The 17,999-nt window shown below is 44.9% G+C and overlaps 2 protein-coding genes across 2 annotated transcripts in view; both read left to right on the forward strand.

Annotated features, from left to right (window-relative positions):
- Positions 1 to 5,100: 5,100 nt before the first annotated feature.
- On the forward strand, positions 5,101 to 11,534 carry as3mt (arsenite methyltransferase). Its single transcript, XM_035764041.2, has 11 exons — positions 5,101 to 5,259; positions 5,579 to 5,630; positions 6,389 to 6,516; positions 6,764 to 6,914; positions 8,348 to 8,484; positions 8,594 to 8,663; positions 8,956 to 9,037; positions 9,172 to 9,303; positions 9,493 to 9,632; positions 9,864 to 9,986; positions 11,261 to 11,534. Exons 1-11 carry the CDS (start codon positions 5,234 to 5,236, stop codon positions 11,363 to 11,365), a joined length of 1,146 nt encoding a protein of 381 aa, XP_035619934.2. The 5' UTR covers positions 5,101 to 5,233; the 3' UTR covers positions 11,366 to 11,534.
- A 3,761-nt stretch (positions 11,535 to 15,295) lies between these two features.
- LOC118377191 (metal transporter CNNM2-like) overlaps positions 15,296 to 17,999 on the forward strand; it is a 75,390-nt gene continuing 72,686 nt past the window's right edge. The window contains 2 exon segments of the mRNA XM_052503257.1: positions 15,296 to 16,690; positions 16,693 to 17,400. Coding sequence (XP_052359217.1) covers positions 15,910 to 16,690; positions 16,693 to 17,400 — 1,489 coding nt within the window. The 5' untranslated portion in view covers positions 15,296 to 15,909.

Genomic DNA, 17,999 nt, shown 5'->3' on the forward strand with positions numbered 1-17,999 from the left:
ACACTGTCACCACTGATAAATCCACCATAATTGAGAATTTCAATAAGCATTTTTCTACGGCTGGCCATGCTTTCCACCTGGCTACCCCGACCCCGGTCAACAGCCTTCCCCATTTCTCCTTCTCCCAAATCCATTCAGCTGATGTTCTGAAAGAGCTGCAAAATCTGGACCCCTACAAATCAGCCGGGCTAGACAATCTGACCCTTTCTTTCTAAAATGATCTGCCGTAATTGTTGCCACCCCTATTACTAGCCTGTTCAACCTCTCTTTCGTGTCATCTGAGATTCCCAAAGATTGGAAAGCAGCTGCGGTCATCCCCCTCTTCAAAGGGGGGGGGGCACTCTTGACCCAAACTGCTACAGACCTATATCTATCCTACCATGCCTTTCTAAGGTCTTCGAAAGCCAAGTCAACAAACAGATTACCGACCACTTCGAATCTCACCATACCTTCTCTGCTATGCAATCTGGTTTCAGAGCTGGTCATGGGTGCACCTCAGCCACGCTCAAGGTCCTAAACGATATCTTAACCGCCATCGATAAGAAACATTACTGTGCAGCCGTATTCATTGATCTGGCCAAGGCTTTCGACTGTCAATCACCACATCCTCATCGGCAGACTCGACAGCCTTGGTTTCTCAAATGATTGCCTCGCCTGGTTCACCAACTACTTCTCTGATAGAGTTCAGTGTGTCAAATCGGAGGGTCTGCTGTCCGGACCTCTGGCAGTCTCTATGGGGATGCCACAGGGTTCAATTCTTGGACCGACTCTCTTCTCTGTATACATCAATGAGGTCGCTCTTGCTGCTGGTGAGTCTCTGATCCACCTCTACGCAGACGACACCATTCTGTATACTTCCGGCCCTTCTTTGGACACTGTGTTAACAACCCTCCAGGCAAGCTTCAATGCCATACAACTCTCCTTCCGTGGCCTCCAATTGCTCTTAAATACAAGTAAAACTAAATGCATGCTCTTCAACCGATCGCTACCTGCACCTACCCGCCTGTCCAACATCACTACTCTGGACGGCTCTGACTTAGAATACGTGGACAACTACAAATACTTAGGTGTCTGGTTAGACTGTAAACTCTCCTTCCAGACCCATATCAAACATCTCCAATCCAAAGTTAAATCTAGAATTCAAACCTTCTCCAACCTCCTGATTCTGCCTCCTCACCCCTCCTCTCCTCCCTTTCTGCATCCTTTGACTCTCTATGTCCCCTATCTTCCAGGCCGGCTCGGTCCTCCCCTCCCGCTCCGTGGCTCGACGACTCATTGCGAGCTCACAGAACAGGGCTCCGGGCAGCCGAGCGGAAATGGAGGAAAACTCGCCTCCCTGCGGACCTGGCATCCTTTCGCTCCCTCCTCTCTACATTTTCCTCCTCTGTCTCTGCTGCTAAAGCCACTTTCTACCACTCTAAATTCCAAGCATCTGCCTCTAACCCTAGGAAGCTCTTTGCCACCTTCTCCTCCCTCCTGAATCCTCCCCCTCCTCCCTCTCTGCAGATGACTTCGTCAACCATTTTGAAAAGAAGGACGACGACATCCGATCCTCGTTTGCTAAGTCAAACGACACCGCTGGTTCTGCTCACACTGCCCTACCCTGTGCTCTGACCTCTTTCTCCCCTCTCTCTCCAGATGAAATCTCGCGTCTTGTGACGACCGGCCGCCCAACAACCTGCCCGCTCGACCCTATCCCCTCCTCTCTTCTCCAGACCATTTCCGGAGACCTTCTCCCTTACCTCACCTCGCTCATCAACTCATCCCTGACCGCTGGCTACGTCCCTTCCGTCTTCAAGAGAGCAAGAGTTGCACCCCTTCTGAAAAAACCTACACTCGATCCCTCCGATGTCAACAACTACAGACCAGTATCCCTTCTTTCTTTTCTCTCCAAAACTCTTGAACGTGCCGTCCTTGGCCAGCTCTCCCGCTATCTCTCTCAGAATGACCTTCTTGATCCAAATCAGTCAGGTTTCAAGACTAGTCATTCAACTGAGACTGCTCTTCTCTGTATCACGGAGGTGCTCCGCACTGCTAAAGCTAACTCTCTCTCCTCTGCTCTCATCCTTCTAGACCTATCGGCTGCCTTCGATACTGTGAACCATCAGATCCTCCTCTCCACCCTCTCCGAGTTGGGCATCTCCGGCGCGGCCCACGCTTGGATTGCGTCCTACCTGACAGGTCGCTCCTACCAGGTGGCGTGGCGAATCTGTCTCCTCACCACGCGCTCTCACCACTGGTGTCCCCCAGGGCTCTGTTCTAGGCGCTCTCCTATTCTCGCTATACACCAAGTCACTTGGCTCTGTCATAACCTCACATGGTCTCTCCTATCATTGCTATGCAGACGACACACAATTAATCTTCTCCTTTCCCCCTTCTGATGACCAGGTGGCGAATCGCATCTCTGCATGTCTGGCAGACATATCAGTGTGGATGACGGATCACCACCTCAAGCTGAACCTCGGCAAGACGGAGCTGCTCTTCCTCCCGGGAAGGACTGCCCGTTCCATGATCTCGCCATCACGGTTGACAACTCCATTGTGTCCTCCTCCCAGAGCGCTAAGAACCTTGGCGTGATCCTGGACAACACCCTGTCGTTCTCAACTAACATCAAGGCGGTGGCCCGTTCCTGTAGGTTCATGCTCTACAACATCCGCAGAGTACGACCCTGCCTCACACAGGAAGCGGCGCAGGTCCTAATCCAGGCACTTGTCATCTCCCGTCTGGATTACTGCAACTCGCTGTTGGCTGGGCTCCCTGCCTGTGCCATTAAACCCCTACAACTCATCCAGAACTCCGCAGCCCGTCTGGTGTTCAACCTTCCCAAGTTCTCTCACGTCACCCCGCTCCTCCGCTCTCTCCACTGGCTTCCAGTTGAAGCTCGCATCCGCTACAAGACCATGGTGCTTGCCTACGGAGCTGTGAGGGGAACGGCACCTCAGTACCTCCAGGCTCTGATCAGGCCCTACACCCAAACAAGGGCACTGCGTTCATCCACCTCTGGCCTGCTCGCCTCCCTACCACTGAGGAAGTACAGTTCCCGCTCAGCCCAGTCAAAACTGTTCGCTGCTCTGGCTCCCCAATGGTGGAACACACTCCCTCACGACGCCAGGACAGCGGATTCAATCACCACCTTCCGGAGACACCTGAAACCCCACCTCTTTAAGGAATACCTAGGATAGGATAAAGTAATCCTTCTCACCCCCCTTAAAAGATTTAGATGCACTATTGTAAAGTGGCTGTTCCACTGGATGTCATAAGGTGAATGCACCAATTTGTAAGTCGCTCTGGATAAGAGCGTCTGCTAAATGACTTAAATGTAAATGTAAATGTAGAATTGGTTTCCTATTTCGCAACAAAGCATCCTTCACTCATGCTGCCAAACATACCCTTGTAAAATTGACCATCCTACCAATCCTCGACTTTGGCGATGTCATTTACAAAATAGCCTCCAATACCCTACTCAACAAATTGGATGCAGTCTATCACAGTGCAATCAGTTTTGTCACCAAAGCCCCATATACTACCCACCATTGCGACCTGTACGCTCTCGTTGGCTGGCCCTCGCTTCATATCGCCAAACCCACTGGCTCCATGTCATCTACAAGACCCTGCTAGGTAAAGTCCCCCCTTATCTCAGCTCGCTGGTCACCATAGCATCTCCCACCTGTAGCACACGCTCCAGCAGGTATATCTCTCTCGTCACCCCCAAAACCAATTATTTCTTTGTCCGCCTCTCCTTCCAGTTCTCTGCTGCCAATGACTGGAACGAACTACAAAAATCTCTGAAACTGGAAACACTTATCTCCCTCACTAGCTTTAAGCACCAACTGTCAGAGCAGCTCACAGATTACTGCACCTGTACATAGCCCACCTATAATTTAGCCCAAACAACTACCTCTTTCCCAACTGTATTTAATTAATTTATTTATTTTGCTCCTTTGCACCCCATTATTTTTATTTCTACTTTGCACTCTGCAAATCTACCATTCCAGTGTTTTACTTGCTATATTGTATTTACTTTGCCACCATGGCCTTTTTTTGCCTTTACCTCCCTTCTCACCTCATTTGCTCACATTGTATATAGACTTGTTTATACTGTATTATTGACTGTATGTTTGTTTTACTCCATGTGTAACTCTGTGTCGTTGTATCTGTCGAACTGCTTTGCTTTATCTTGGCCAGGTCGCAATTGTAAATGAGAACTTGTTCTCAACTTGCCTACCTGGTTAAATAAAGGTGAAATAAATAAATAATAATCACTGGATTGTATAAACAACCTCAGCAGGGCCCTCTTCCTCATCACTGGATTGTATAAACAACCTCAGCAGGGCCCTCTTCCTCATCACTGGATTGTATAAACAACCTCAGCAGGGCCCTCTTCCTCATCACTGGATTGTTCCACATCGGTTGTCTCTTGGTCTGGATCATATTCTGTGTCGTCTTCAACTTCTGACACTTCCTCCTCCTAATGCATCTTCACTGTCAGTTTCCTTGCCTCTCTCCTCCTCACCAGTGTCATGATCAAAGATATGATCAAGAGCCTCACATACAGTACATCGTTTGGTCATTGTGCTGCTACAGAATGAATTGTGATCAAGGCCTCAAAAAAGCTTTATATGCCAGAGCTGAGAGAAGTTCTATATATTATTGAAACAATGTAGTGATTGTTTGTGAGAATGTCAACATGTGTAGCATGGGGGAAAGGTTCCTGTGGGGGTTGCCATGGAAGCCAAGAATGGGAGTGAGGTGTGTGCATGTGCATGCTCAAACACACATACATGTTGGGGTCTGGGAGAGGAAGTGTGTCCCTCTGAGGAATGGGCATGTGCCTGAACTCAATTTTATACACTAATTGTAGTCTCACCCATTTATTTCTAATGACTGGTCATTTTTGACCGGGAACACCAAAAAGCTAAATAAAACACCCAAAATGTAATGAAAATCATCTAAATGTATTTTGTGTGTTCAAACGCCCCGTGTGGACAAAGTCATGGAATCTTATGACAATTAGATTACATGAAATACATTTTTTCAGCGAGAGAGAGAGAGAGCTTGTAAATCGGTCCAATTAGACCAGAACACAACAGGAGTGTTATACCAGTTTTAAAATTTTATTTTGAAAGAAACTTTTAATTTGAAGGATAGGGGGCGGTACAGAGAGCCAGGAAGTTCTCTGAAATTCCCATGTTTATTTATTGCACTTGTAATAATTAGGGTCATTCTGACCACAATGGCTGAATGCAAGAAAGAACACGGGTAAGCTTCCACGAGTGTCAGTTTTTCAAGTTGGCCATGCGCCTCGCAGGTTAATTTTTTAAAGTATAATTGTTGTCACACAATCCAGCCAGCATATGCTACACTTTTTAAGATTGTGCAAAGTGAAAGACCAAACTATTTCCCACGACTCGTTACAATCGCGACATCGTTACAATGGCCTATCGTGACAATATACTTGCAGGTTACTGTAACAAGGTCTTGTTTGACATGTTTGTCTTGACCATGTTTTTTTTCTCGTGTGAAAATGTCTGTCCGCTAATTTAACTATAGCTAAATGGCATGTCTTCCATTTCTATAGGGAATGTGGGAACGGCTGTTTCGTGGATTCAGTGATTCATGTGGATGTCAAGGTATGACAAAGTTAAAGTATAATTTTGTTAGTACATTTTACATATATTTGTAGCCCATTGCTGACAAGTAGAGTAGGTTTATACACTGAGTGTACAACACATTAGGCTCACCTGCTCTTTCCATGACATAGACTGACCGAGTGAATCCAGGTGAAAGCTATGATCCCTTATTGATATCACTTGTTAAATCCACTTCAATCAGTGTCGATGAAGGGAAGGAGACAAGTTAGAGAAGGGTTTTTAAGCCCCGATACAATTGAGACATGGATTGTGTGCCATTCAGAGGGTGTTTGTTCGAACGGGGTATGGTAGTAGGTGCCAGGCGCACTGGTTTGAGTGTCAAAAACTGCAACGTTGCTGGGTTTTTCACGCTCAACAGTTTACTGTGTGTATCAATAATGGTCTGCCACCCAAAGGACATCCAGCCAACTTGACACAACTGTGGGAAGAATTGGAGTCATGGGCCAGTGTCCCTGAGGAACACTTTCAACACCTTGTAGAACCATGCTCTGACGAACTGAGGCTGTTCTGAGGGCAAAAGGGGGTGCAACGCAATATTAGGAAGGTGTTCCTCATGTGTTGTACATTCATCAGTGTGTCCAGGCAGTATGCTTATGGCTACTGATAGCCTAGTTGAGATAATGAAGTTGAACATTAACCTGAAATTGATAATCATGGAATGAGATGCAGCCAAGTAACAATGTGTAAGACTTAAATCATAAATCTCGATACAGTAGGTATTTTTAACCTTCCCTCAGGACTACTATGGGAAGACCCTGAAGAAAACGTCTGACCTGAAGAGTAATGCCTGCTTAGCCCCGGCTCAGCCCATCCCAGCCTTCGTCCTCAAGGCTCTGAAGAAGATCCACCCTGAAGTCACATCCAAGTGGGTTCACTATTGTAACATTGTACTTACAATGTAATGACATTTTGATAACATCAGTGGTATCATAAGTCATTTTCACACATAATTGCATGTCTGTTTGTCTTTCCGTCTCTGTCTGTCTGTCTGCCTGTAGATTATTAAGGACACGATTGTTGTGAATAAGACTGTTGGAATGGTCCATGAGTAACTGTTACACTTGATTCAATACACTCACCATGTAGCCCTTGACCTGCTGTTGTTCTGTCAGGTACTATGGGTGTGGTCTGGTGGTCCCAGAGTGTCTGGAGGGCTGCAAGCTGCTGGACCTGGGCAGTGGCAGTGGGAGAGACTGCTACATGCTCAGCCAACTGGTCGGGGAGAAGGGCCACGTCACAGGCATCGACATGACTGAGGACCAGGTACACCGTGGTGTGGTGGTGACGCCATGTTTTTAATCTTGTAAGGGGCCATTGCTGAACACAACACTTTGTGGGGCTTGTTTACAGTGCCTTGCAAAAGTTCATCCCCTTTTGGCATTTTTCCTATTTTGTTGCATTACAACCTGTAATTGAAATAGATTTTTATTTGGATTCATGTAATGAACATACACAACATAGTCCAAATAGGTCAAGTGACATTTTAAAAACAACTTGTTCCAAAAAAATCTAGAAAATCTATTAAAAAAAAGGAAAAGTGGTGCGTGCATATTTATTCACCCCTTTTCTATGAAGCCCCTAAATAAGAGGAAGCAAGGAGGTTATTAATCAGAGAGGCAACAAAGAGACCAAAGATAACCCTGAAGGAGCTGCAAAGCTCCACAGCGGAGATTGGAGTATCTGTCCATAGGACCACTTTAAGCAACACACTCCACAGAGCTGGGCTTTATGAAGCGTGGCCAGAAAAAAGCCATGGCTTAAAGAAAAAAATAAGCAAACACGTTTGGTGTTCGCCAAAAGGCATTTGGGAGATTCCCCAAATATATAGAAGGTACTTTGGTCAGATGAGACTAAAATTGAGGTTTTTGGCCATCAAGGAAAATGTCTGGTGCAAACCCAACACCTCTCATCACCCCGAGAACATCGAGGTGATCAGGGTTTTTCATCGACAGGGACTGGGAAACTGGTCAGAATTGAAGGAATGATTGATGGCGCTAAATACAGGGAAATTATTGAGGGAATCTTGTTTCAGTCTTCCAGAGATTTGAGACTGGGACGGAGGTTCACCTTTCAGCAGGACAATGATCCTAAGCATACTGCTAAAGCAACACTCGAATGGTTTAAGGGGAAACATTTAAATGTCTTGGAATGGCCTAGTCAAAGACCAGACCTTAATCCAATTGAGAATCTGTGGTTTGACTTAAAGATTGCTGTACAGCAGCGGAACCCATCCAACTTGAAGGAGCTGGAGCAGTTTTTCCTTGAAGAATGGGCAAAAATCCCAGTGGCTAGATGTGCCAAGCTAATAGAGACATACCCCAAGAGACGTGCAGCTGTAATTGCTGCACAATGTGGCTTTAAAATGAATTGACTGAGGGGAGTAGGTGAATAGTTATGCACACACAAGTTTTCTGTTTGTTTTGTTGTCTTATTTCTTGTTTGTTTCACAAGAGAAAATATTCTGCATCTTCAAAGGTGGCAGGCATGTTGTGTAAATCAAATGATACAAACCCCCCCAAAAAAATCTATTTTAATTCCAGGTTGTAAGGCAACAAAATAGGAAGAATGCCAAGCAGGGTGAATACTTTGGCAAGCCACTGTATGTATGTGCAAGCCAAATTCCCCCTTTTTGTCCGTTCTTCTTTTGGAGTGTTGTTTCGGTCCTGGGAACACATACGTTCTTCTTTCTTTTCTAGCTTGAGGTTGCCAGAAAGTACGTGGACCACCACACGCAGGAGTTTGGATACCAGAAGCCCAACGTGGACTTTGTTCAGGGCTACATCGAAGCTCTAAAGGAGGCTGGACTCGAGGAGAACTCCTTCGATATCATCATGTAAGATGCCATTGTTGGTTGTTTGTTTACCCTTGAAAGATTACAGTAATATCATAGTGGTTAGTGTACGGTGAGGGTTCATTATTTTCCCCTTTTTGTTGTTCGACAGATCCAACTGTGTGGTGAATTTGTCCCCAGACAAGAGAAAAGTATTGAGTGATGCTTACCGAGTGCTGAAGGTACACTGTGCTATACTGTATCATGTAGAAATCAGCTGATTTACAACCAACAACTTCAATGAACCCTTTCAAGCTTGTAAGGAAGGTTCATGTCATGTTCCTTAGAAGTAAAATGCTGTTACTGTACTTAAACGTGTCGGCGAAAAGTCATGAAGAAAGAGAATCCTTGCTTGGTGACATTGAAAGGCAGAAGACACATTTCAGTTGACTGCATCGTTGTACAACTGACTAGGTATCCTTCTTTCACGTCTTCTAAGCCTAAAGATGTTTTGCTACTTTCTCTGGTTGTCAGGATGGCGGAGAGCTGTACTTCAGTGATGTCTATTGTAGCCGCAAGCTCTCCGATGAGATCAAGAATCACAAAGTCCTGTGGGGTGTGTATGTCTCCTAACCAGCTTCTGTATTACATTTCACACTGCTTTAGACTGGTTCTACCTGCTCTTTATATGTGTAGTACCGGCAACTGTTAATAACCTCGGTGAACTGTAGATGTTAATGCTGTCGTTAGGGGAGTGTTTAGGCGGAGCGCTTTGGTGGGAGGACCTAGTGCGATTGGCTCAGGAGGTGGGATTCAGCCCCCCGCGATTGGTCACGGCCAATGTCATCACCGTGGACAACATGGAACTGGAGGCCATCCTAGGTGAGATGTGTTTGACTCGTCTTAAACTTGAGGCGGTGACACTTTTTTTCCATCAGCTCTTTAACCATATAAGTTACCATATAGAGGTTAAGTTGTTGTAACATACTGGGGTCTATAGCATTGATATATGGGACCCCACATTTTTAAGATTGACTGTTCAAAACGTTGATATTTCCTCTGGAACTACAGGCGACTACCAGTTTGTCTCTGCCACCTACCGTCTCTTCAAGATCCCCAAAATCTCTAACAAAGGCTCTCTGGTCATATACAATGGCAACATCACTGGTTTTGGGGAGAGTCTGGAGTTTGACGCTCAGTACACATTCAAGGTTTGTACAAGATACTGTTTTGTGTATTTTCTGCCAAATGGAGTTTGGCTTTGCTCCTCTCCAATATGAGTATGTTTGTGTTGAATGGGGAAGTTGAAAGCAGAGCAGAAAACACATTTCCGATGTAACAGTTTGGCAAATAAAGTTATATTGGATCATACTGATCCTAGATCTGTGCCCGGTGTGTTTTACACATTGAGTAATATTTGTGTTTGTGTGTGTTTCCGCCAGGTGGATGAGGTAGTGGAGGTGGATGGAGAGGTGGCCAGCATCCTCAGCCACTCCAGGTTTGCTGAGGAGTTCACTTTCCAACCGCCCGGGGTACCTGCTGGATGTGGTGTAAAGAAACCCAAGGTTTGTGCCAATACCAGGACAATTGCACCTAATGTGTCATACTACTCTTTGAGTTTTAGATATGGTTGCAGGGTGTGTGTATAAATGTCATGGTGTGTGTGTGTGTGTGTATAAAGTTCATGACACATCCACTGACACCTTCCCACTGTGAATTCCAAATTGACCCCTAGCCCCTACCCACGCACCAAGGTCAAGCAGATGTGCTGCAGTCACAACTAGGCTGTGTTAAAGTCCTGCTGGGAACCTTTAACCAGGAAGGAATGCATGTCCTCCCGTCAGCCAATGGAATGTCTCAATGTCTTCTTATCATGGTCCCTCATGGTCACTGAAACCACACACACATTAGCGCAAGCACAAAACACACACACACACACACACACACACACACACACACACACTGAGGACTATATTTGGTTTGATTATGTTTCCTAGAGTTTGAGTCTTTTCATACTCCCTACACATTCTTCAGGCTGTGGGTGTTCAGTTTAGCTGTGATCTTAAAGAGGCTGAGGCTGGTTGAGGTTTCATCCAGGTTCTATTCTCGTGACAAGCTTTACAATGCTTCATACACAGTATTATAACCGCATCATAATGCATTACACAATAGGCGTTGTGTCCCAAAGCTAGTTACCTGGTACTTTATTTACTTCGCTCCTAACTGTAAGTTTAGATTATTATCTCTACCTTTTAGACTCTCTGTTGCAAGTGAACTCAAAGGGCAAACAGATCTGGGTCCACAAAGCATCTCAGTGTAGTAGTGCTGATCTAGGATCTGTCCATATAATCTTATCTTATAATGACCTAAGGCTAAAACTGATCCTAGATCAGCATTCCTCCTCTGAGATGCTTTGAGGATACGGGCCCAGGTCATGATCTCATGCCGTAATAAACTGTATGGAAGGTATATACAGCTTGTACAAGCTACAGCTTCAGGCAAATGGTGAAAAGGTCAACTAATGGCAGATAACAAAACGTATTGCATAGTCACAAATAGCCATCCAGGGTCGCCGACAGCTGTTTCATAAAATGACTCGACGTGGAGTTTAATATGTAATGTGATTCATATTATTTAAATGGTATTTCTCTGTAATTCCCTTCAAATACATTGTTGAATTGACTGGAGGTTCTATGGAATGGACCCTGACCTTGTAAGATAGGGGAGTTATTATCATATAAGGTTATTACATAATGCACTACCATGACGTTGTGTAAATATGGCACGTGGTGTTTCTCAGTGATTTCCCAGGGAAACCCTGTGCTGTGTGTCATTGCAGGTGGGCATGGTGAATCCCTTTGAACTGGTGCTGCAGCTGGGGAGTGCAACTGTCTCTTCTGCCACAGGGGGGTGCTGTGGCGCAGAGACATCCTGTTGCAAGTGATGGCGTACCCAAGATACGAGAGAGACACAGAGAATGATTATACTCTGTATGAATGAAAAATAATTGTAATTCATGTCAAACTATGGGTCTTTGTCAAGCCTTAAGTTAGGCTAATGTATTAATTGTATAACTGTTTGGATATATTGTCACAATACACACATTTCCGGCAGTGGTCAGTGTCTCTCTTTAATGAAGTAGGCCTTAGATTTCAAGATGGGTGTGTGGGAGAGAAATGCAAAAAATACATCCACCTCAGTGGAGGCTGGTGTGAGGAGCTATTGGAGGATGTGCTCATTCTAATGGCAGAAATGGAATGAATGGAACGCTATCAAACATCTCAAATATGGAAACCACGCTCGACTCCGTTCCATTAATACCATCCCAGCCATTACAATAAACCCGTTCTCCTATATCTCCTTCCACCAGCCTCCACTGATCCACAGGGGAACGCACACTCGGCATATCAGTTATATTATTAGTATTTTCATTCCATAAACACCCAAAGTTTGGACTAGGTATTTTTCCAAGGGTGTGCTTTGTGAGGAAACTCCTGCAGTCTGTATTCATACAAGTTCAAGTGAACAACGGGTGGCAACAATTAGTCATTTCAATTAGACAATTGTTTAGCAATCAAGTCACAGTTGACAATCTATTTCTATATACAATGTATATATATATACAAAGGTATACATATTAGACAACACATTTAGACAGAATCATAGGTCAACTTGAGTGTACAAAACATTAAGAACAGCTTCCTAATATTGAGTTGCACCCCCTTCTCAGAACAGCCTGGATTCATCTCGGCATGGAATCCAAGGTGTTGAAAGCGATCTACAGGGATGCTGGCCCATGTTGACTCCAATGCCTGCCACCATTGTGTCAAGTTTCTACTTGTTGTGTGTATGTACTGACGTGTATGTGTAACTGATAGACTCACACACTACATGTTAATGTTTTTAGATGTATGTAAATGGTCTTTTTCATTGTCTGTCAGACCCCAGTAAGACTCGCTATTGGCGTTGGCTAATTGGGATCCTATTTAATCAACATCAAATCAAGTTGGCCTGATGTCCTTTGGGCAGTGGATCATTATTGATACACACAGGAAACTGTTGAGTGTTAACCAGCATAAATGCAGTTCTTGACACATCGGTGTGCCTGGCACCTACTACCGTACTCCGTTCAAAGGCGTCTTGTCTTGCCCATTCACCCTTTGAATGGCACACATACACAATCCATGTCTCAGGGCTTAAAAATCCTTCTCTAACTTGTCTCCTCTCCTTCATCTACACTGATTGATGTGTATTTAACAAGTGACATCAATAAGGGATCATAGCTTTCATCTGGATTCTATCTCAAGGATGGGAACCTTTGACTCATCATGAGGGGCTGCAGCTGCTAGTGGGTCTGTGTCACAAGGTTGGTGCCACCTTCATTTGGGTGGATGGGCTCGTGGTAATGACTGGAGCAGAATCAGTGGAATGGTATCAACCACATGGTTTCCAGGTGTTTGATGCTATTCCATTTGCTCAGCAGCCTCCACTGGTCTGCATACCCACATACCTAACCCCCTCCCCACCTTGCAGGCAAAACATTTTAGCAGTCACCATCATGATAGCTGAAGAGGGGGGAAATGTTTTAAGTTAGTTTCCTGCAATTCTGCACGTTTTGCCATTGGCCGTAGAGAGAATGTTGCCGTTTAACGGCTAATTTCCTGCTATTCTACACATTTTGTCATAGTGTGGAGGCAAATGTTTAACTCATGATCAATGTGCCCCACGCCCGTCGGTAATTCGACCATGCTTACAACACGTTTGGATAGCTGGCCACTAGACTCATTTAACAATCAAACAAACGTAGCCGACATGGGGTAACTGAGTGACTGCTGATGCATAACCACATTTCGAAATAGCATCTTATGTATACTATTATTCTAACTCTCAACCGTATGTTGAGACCCCGACTGAGTTAAAAAGAAATATTCCGCAGGCCTATAAAAGGGCCGCATGCAGCCAGATGCCCATCCCTTGTCTATTTCATTGGAAGAGCAGGTGTTCATAATATTTTGTGAACCATTTTATCAACTAAAATAACATCTTATTGGTCGCATACAAATATTTCGCAGATGTTATTGCTGGTGTAGCGAAATGCTCCCATGTGACGTGTGCAAAGGCGAAACAATAGTGATACAAATAAATCCAAACAAAACATGGCTGTGATACAGTAGGCTAAATGTTTTTATATCAGAAAGAGATTGAGTTCCTCATTACGTCCCGAGGGTAGTGGATCAAGACGCATTATCGTTTTACTAGTTTATCATCCCTAAAGGGCATGTGAACCTTCTCTATCGCGATGAACTTGATCGAGTGTGGCAATGTCCTGATGGAATTCTGTGCTTGGCGACATGCTGATTGTTTCTACGAATGGATTTACCTTGTGTTTCGGTGATGCGGACCTTACGTTGTCGCTTAGCGCGTAGGCCTACGCTGCCCATTAGCCAGTTATAGAGAATTTGTAGGAACTGCTCATCCATATCTGTATGTGAGACTAACACTGCGTCTTTGTCCTCCCGTTTCCAGGAACAGGGATACAAGGACATCTGGATTAAGACAGCCTACAATCGGGGAAAAGACACTGAGAGAGATCAATTGCTGAGACATGCATAAAATCGAGATTTTTTTTGTGTGTGTTTTCCCTTCTACCTTTACACCGCTCTTGAGCAAATATGAACATTTTAAGTAAACATGGGCACATATTGACGTCTGATTCCAAATTAAAATGTGTAGGCTATTCAAAGACCATCCCCTGTTCGCCTATAGGAGAGCACGCAATCTCAGAGATGCACTGTCCCAATCAGATGTGGGTGCGCATCCACTACATCCCTTGTCATAACACCTATAGACTAGTTAGCTGACGATGTCTAGAAAACTTTGCGCGCGCTTCAAAGGCGCAGAAGTCCATGTGTTGTTATGGTTGTAGATGGCCAGATAGCTAGCAAACATGAAAAGAGACCGCCCTGTGGTGAATTGTAAGTGTCTCGTTTCTGCTGGTTGTATCTTGTTCTTGATACCAGGTATTTTGGCTGTTGTTGGTTATTTGACTGTCACCTCAATGATGACATGGCTTAAATTCACTAGCTACCTAACCAACAACTGTAACAATGTATTTGAGAGACAACAAGGGTCATGGTGCAACTGTATTTATGTTTTCCAATAAATATTGGCGACTAACTGTAGTTTACACGTTATCAACCCTATCGGGTTTGTTCCATAGTTAAACAACCAGCCCCTGAAGAGCACGGAAATATTCCATCACCCGAAAACAGGAAGAAAAAAACATATATATCTGTAGTAGAACCATATGTGCTTCATTTGATGTAGTGTATTTGTTCCATGTTCTGACATGTCAGGCAGAATAGGCCTATTATCCATGAGTTGACATGCGTGCCTTTGTCATCATCATCCCGGATTGGACAGATAATGACTCTACTACCTCAATGTGATGTTGTGATACTATCCTACCTAACCCTCCATTTTTTAAACTATGCCCAATGCCTACTTTGTGAAAGTAGCCCATTTGAAATGTGATTCATGCATAACACGTAGGCTAAATTGCCTATTAATGCGTAGGCAAAATTGCCTATTAATCATCATGCGTAGGCTAAATTGCCTATTAATGATGGGTGATTCATTAAGGAATGTGCACACTTTGTACGATATAAACAATTATTTTCACACCAGAACATTGTAGGCTACAGTATTCAAGATAAAATGTCTTATACATGCGTCTGGGCATTTTGCGTAATTATCTGTTTATTAGGTTAATATTACACATGGCAATTACTGCACGTTTTGTCTATCTATATCATTTCCAATGCCTATCATGCATTTGTATTGGTTTGGTTGGTCAACAAACCCTCCCTACAATTAGGCTTTGCAGATCATCTTTAAATAGCATACAAGACATAAGCTAAGCTATAAAAATGCATTGTGACTGCTTGTTTGGTCATCTTAAGGAACTAATCTAAAATGCATAAAGAATGTCACATAGCCTAAAAGCATGCATTCCATTCAGCCCGCTGAAACAACTCTCTCCCTCTACCTCTCTCTCACCTCTGCAATGGAGAGAACATTGCATAACGACGCACCATTCACTCCCCCCAGATTAATCAAATATTATGGATATATCCACCAATTCATTATTTATTGGTTGATTCTGAAATCCATCTGAAAAAGTCACGAGGAAAGTGTCTTGGGCGAGGTGCGCTTGTTTTGGAATGTCATTCGTTGGAGCTGCGGCGAAAACTCCGCCCCCGTCCAACTCCCGCACTGGATTGGGTGCCACGGTCGTCTGTCTCCGGGACATCAGGGGAGGCACGAGTTCGCTCTAGGAGTAATCAGTTTCGGACTCGTAGTGGAACCAAGCGCTTGGGTCCCCGATGCTGCACAAATCACGGCGACCCCCGGTGGAGATGAAGGCGGACTCCGATTGGCTCTGATTTTTAAAAGCCCTTTTCATTCAGGAGGTTGCCCATTATCAACATGGCTGAGCCGTCGGCCCCAGTACCCTCTGCAAAAATGGCGTCACTTAGCCGGGTTCGAGCTCTGGCGATGATTTTCTTAACTGTCAGCGGTTGTTTGGTCACCTCGACAAGTGGCAAGGAAGGCGGGGTACAGTCGGACACGGTTATCATCGGGCTCCGGTTGGAGGACACGGACGACATTTCCTTTATGGACAGGGGCTATCTACGGGTGAGTGAACGGTCTCGTGTCAAATTGAGGGTCTACGGGCAAAACATAAACAACGAGACCTGGTCCAAAATTGCATTTACGGAACACGAACAGATCCGACCAGTCGGGGACATCGACAGCTTGTCGGGGGACAACGGGAGCAAAGAGGATACGTCCGCGCATCCCTGCGGTATCAGGACCTCGGATATAATCATCTTGCCCAACATCATTCTAAGTCGCAGGACGTCGGGAGTAGTTGAAATCGAGGTCAAACCCCTTCGAAAAACCGAGAGGAGTAAATCGTATTACCTGTGCATCGCCACCTCGACACCTGCCCATCACGCCGCCGGCCTGCACGACCCATGGACCGAAAACACCTGGATTTACCACGACGGAGATGACACTAAAGTGATAGTTGTGGAGGAGAAGAGGTTTCTGCTCCCCTTCTGGCTTCAAGTCATCTTTATTTCCATGTTGCTGTGTCTGTCAGGCATGTTCAGCGGGTTGAACTTGGGACTGATGGCACTGGACCCAATGGAGCTCCAAATAGTTCAGAATTGTGGCACAGAGATGGAGAAGAATTATGCCAAAAGATAGAGCCAGTTAGGAGCCAAGGGAATTACCTGCTTTGCTCACTTCTCCTAGGCAACGTGCTCGTCAATACAACTCTAACTATCTTATTTGATGATATTGCAGGTTCTGGGCTGATAGCTGTGGTGATGTCAACTATTGGAATTGTCATCTTTGGAGAGATTGTCCCTCAAGCCATATGCTCAAGACATGGCCTTGCCGTTGGAGCCAACACCATTTTCCTCACCAAGTTTTTCATGCTGCTCACCTTCCCTGCGTCATACCCAGTGAGCAAACTTCTAGATTACCTTTTGGGCCAAGAGATAGGCACTGTGTACAACCGCGAGAAGCTTTTGGAGATGCTCAGAGTCACGGATCCGTACAATGATCTGGTCAAAGAGGAGTTGAACATCATTCAGGGCGCCTTGGAACTGCGGACTAAGACTGTGGAGGACGTGATGACCCCGCTAAGAGATTGTTTTATGATTCCAGGTGATGCTATCCTCGACTTCAACACCATGTCTGAAATTATGGAGAGCGGCTACACGCGCATCCCCGTGTTCGAGGGTGACAGGTCCAACATTGTGGATCTATTGTTCGTGAAGGACCTGGCGTTTGTCGACCCAGATGATTCTACGCCACTGAAAACCATCACTAAGTTTTACAGCCATCAGCTGCATTTTGTGTTCAATGACACCAGGCTGGATGCCATGCTGGAGGAGTTCAAGAAAGGTGAGAGGGGTTTCATTTCTATTGGCCAACTGTACCCTGTCAATCAAATGATCATGCCATTTCAAGCCAAATGTGGGATGACTGTTCCATCATGGCTTTCACTTGGCATGTCTATGGTCTAGGGATTCATTGCAAATGTGAGAATGACGTTTCATCGGAACACAGACGGATGATATAATAACCTAGAGAGACACGTGTTGCTACTCATTAGTAAGCAGTCAATTCACCGTATTACATCTCCACTGTAGAGTTCTATTCATATCAACATATTTATGGCATTTTATAGTTCGGGAAAACATCACAACCTTCAATCAGGGTGTATTTGCCTCTGGGAACAACACTGTCCCAGTTCCTTGACTGTACGTATAATATCACACACTTGACATAATAATATCCAGATCAGATGTCCTACTATGATAATACTATGACATCATAGAGAGCTCGAAGACGCTTTCCCTCTGGAAGATGGTCACGTAATGTGTGTCTTACTGTCTAATAACAGGTTACTGTCATTTAAAACTTGACTGAGACACGTGAATGACCTCATAGCACGGATGGCCTGCTGTCCTTCAGGTGTCTCCCAAGTGTTTCAAGCGTAT

Source organism: Oncorhynchus keta, unplaced genomic scaffold (genome assembly GCF_023373465.1).
Source record: "Oncorhynchus keta strain PuntledgeMale-10-30-2019 unplaced genomic scaffold, Oket_V2 Un_contig_1690_pilon_pilon, whole genome shotgun sequence".
NCBI classification, from domain to species: Eukaryota; Metazoa; Chordata; class Actinopteri; order Salmoniformes; family Salmonidae; genus Oncorhynchus; species Oncorhynchus keta.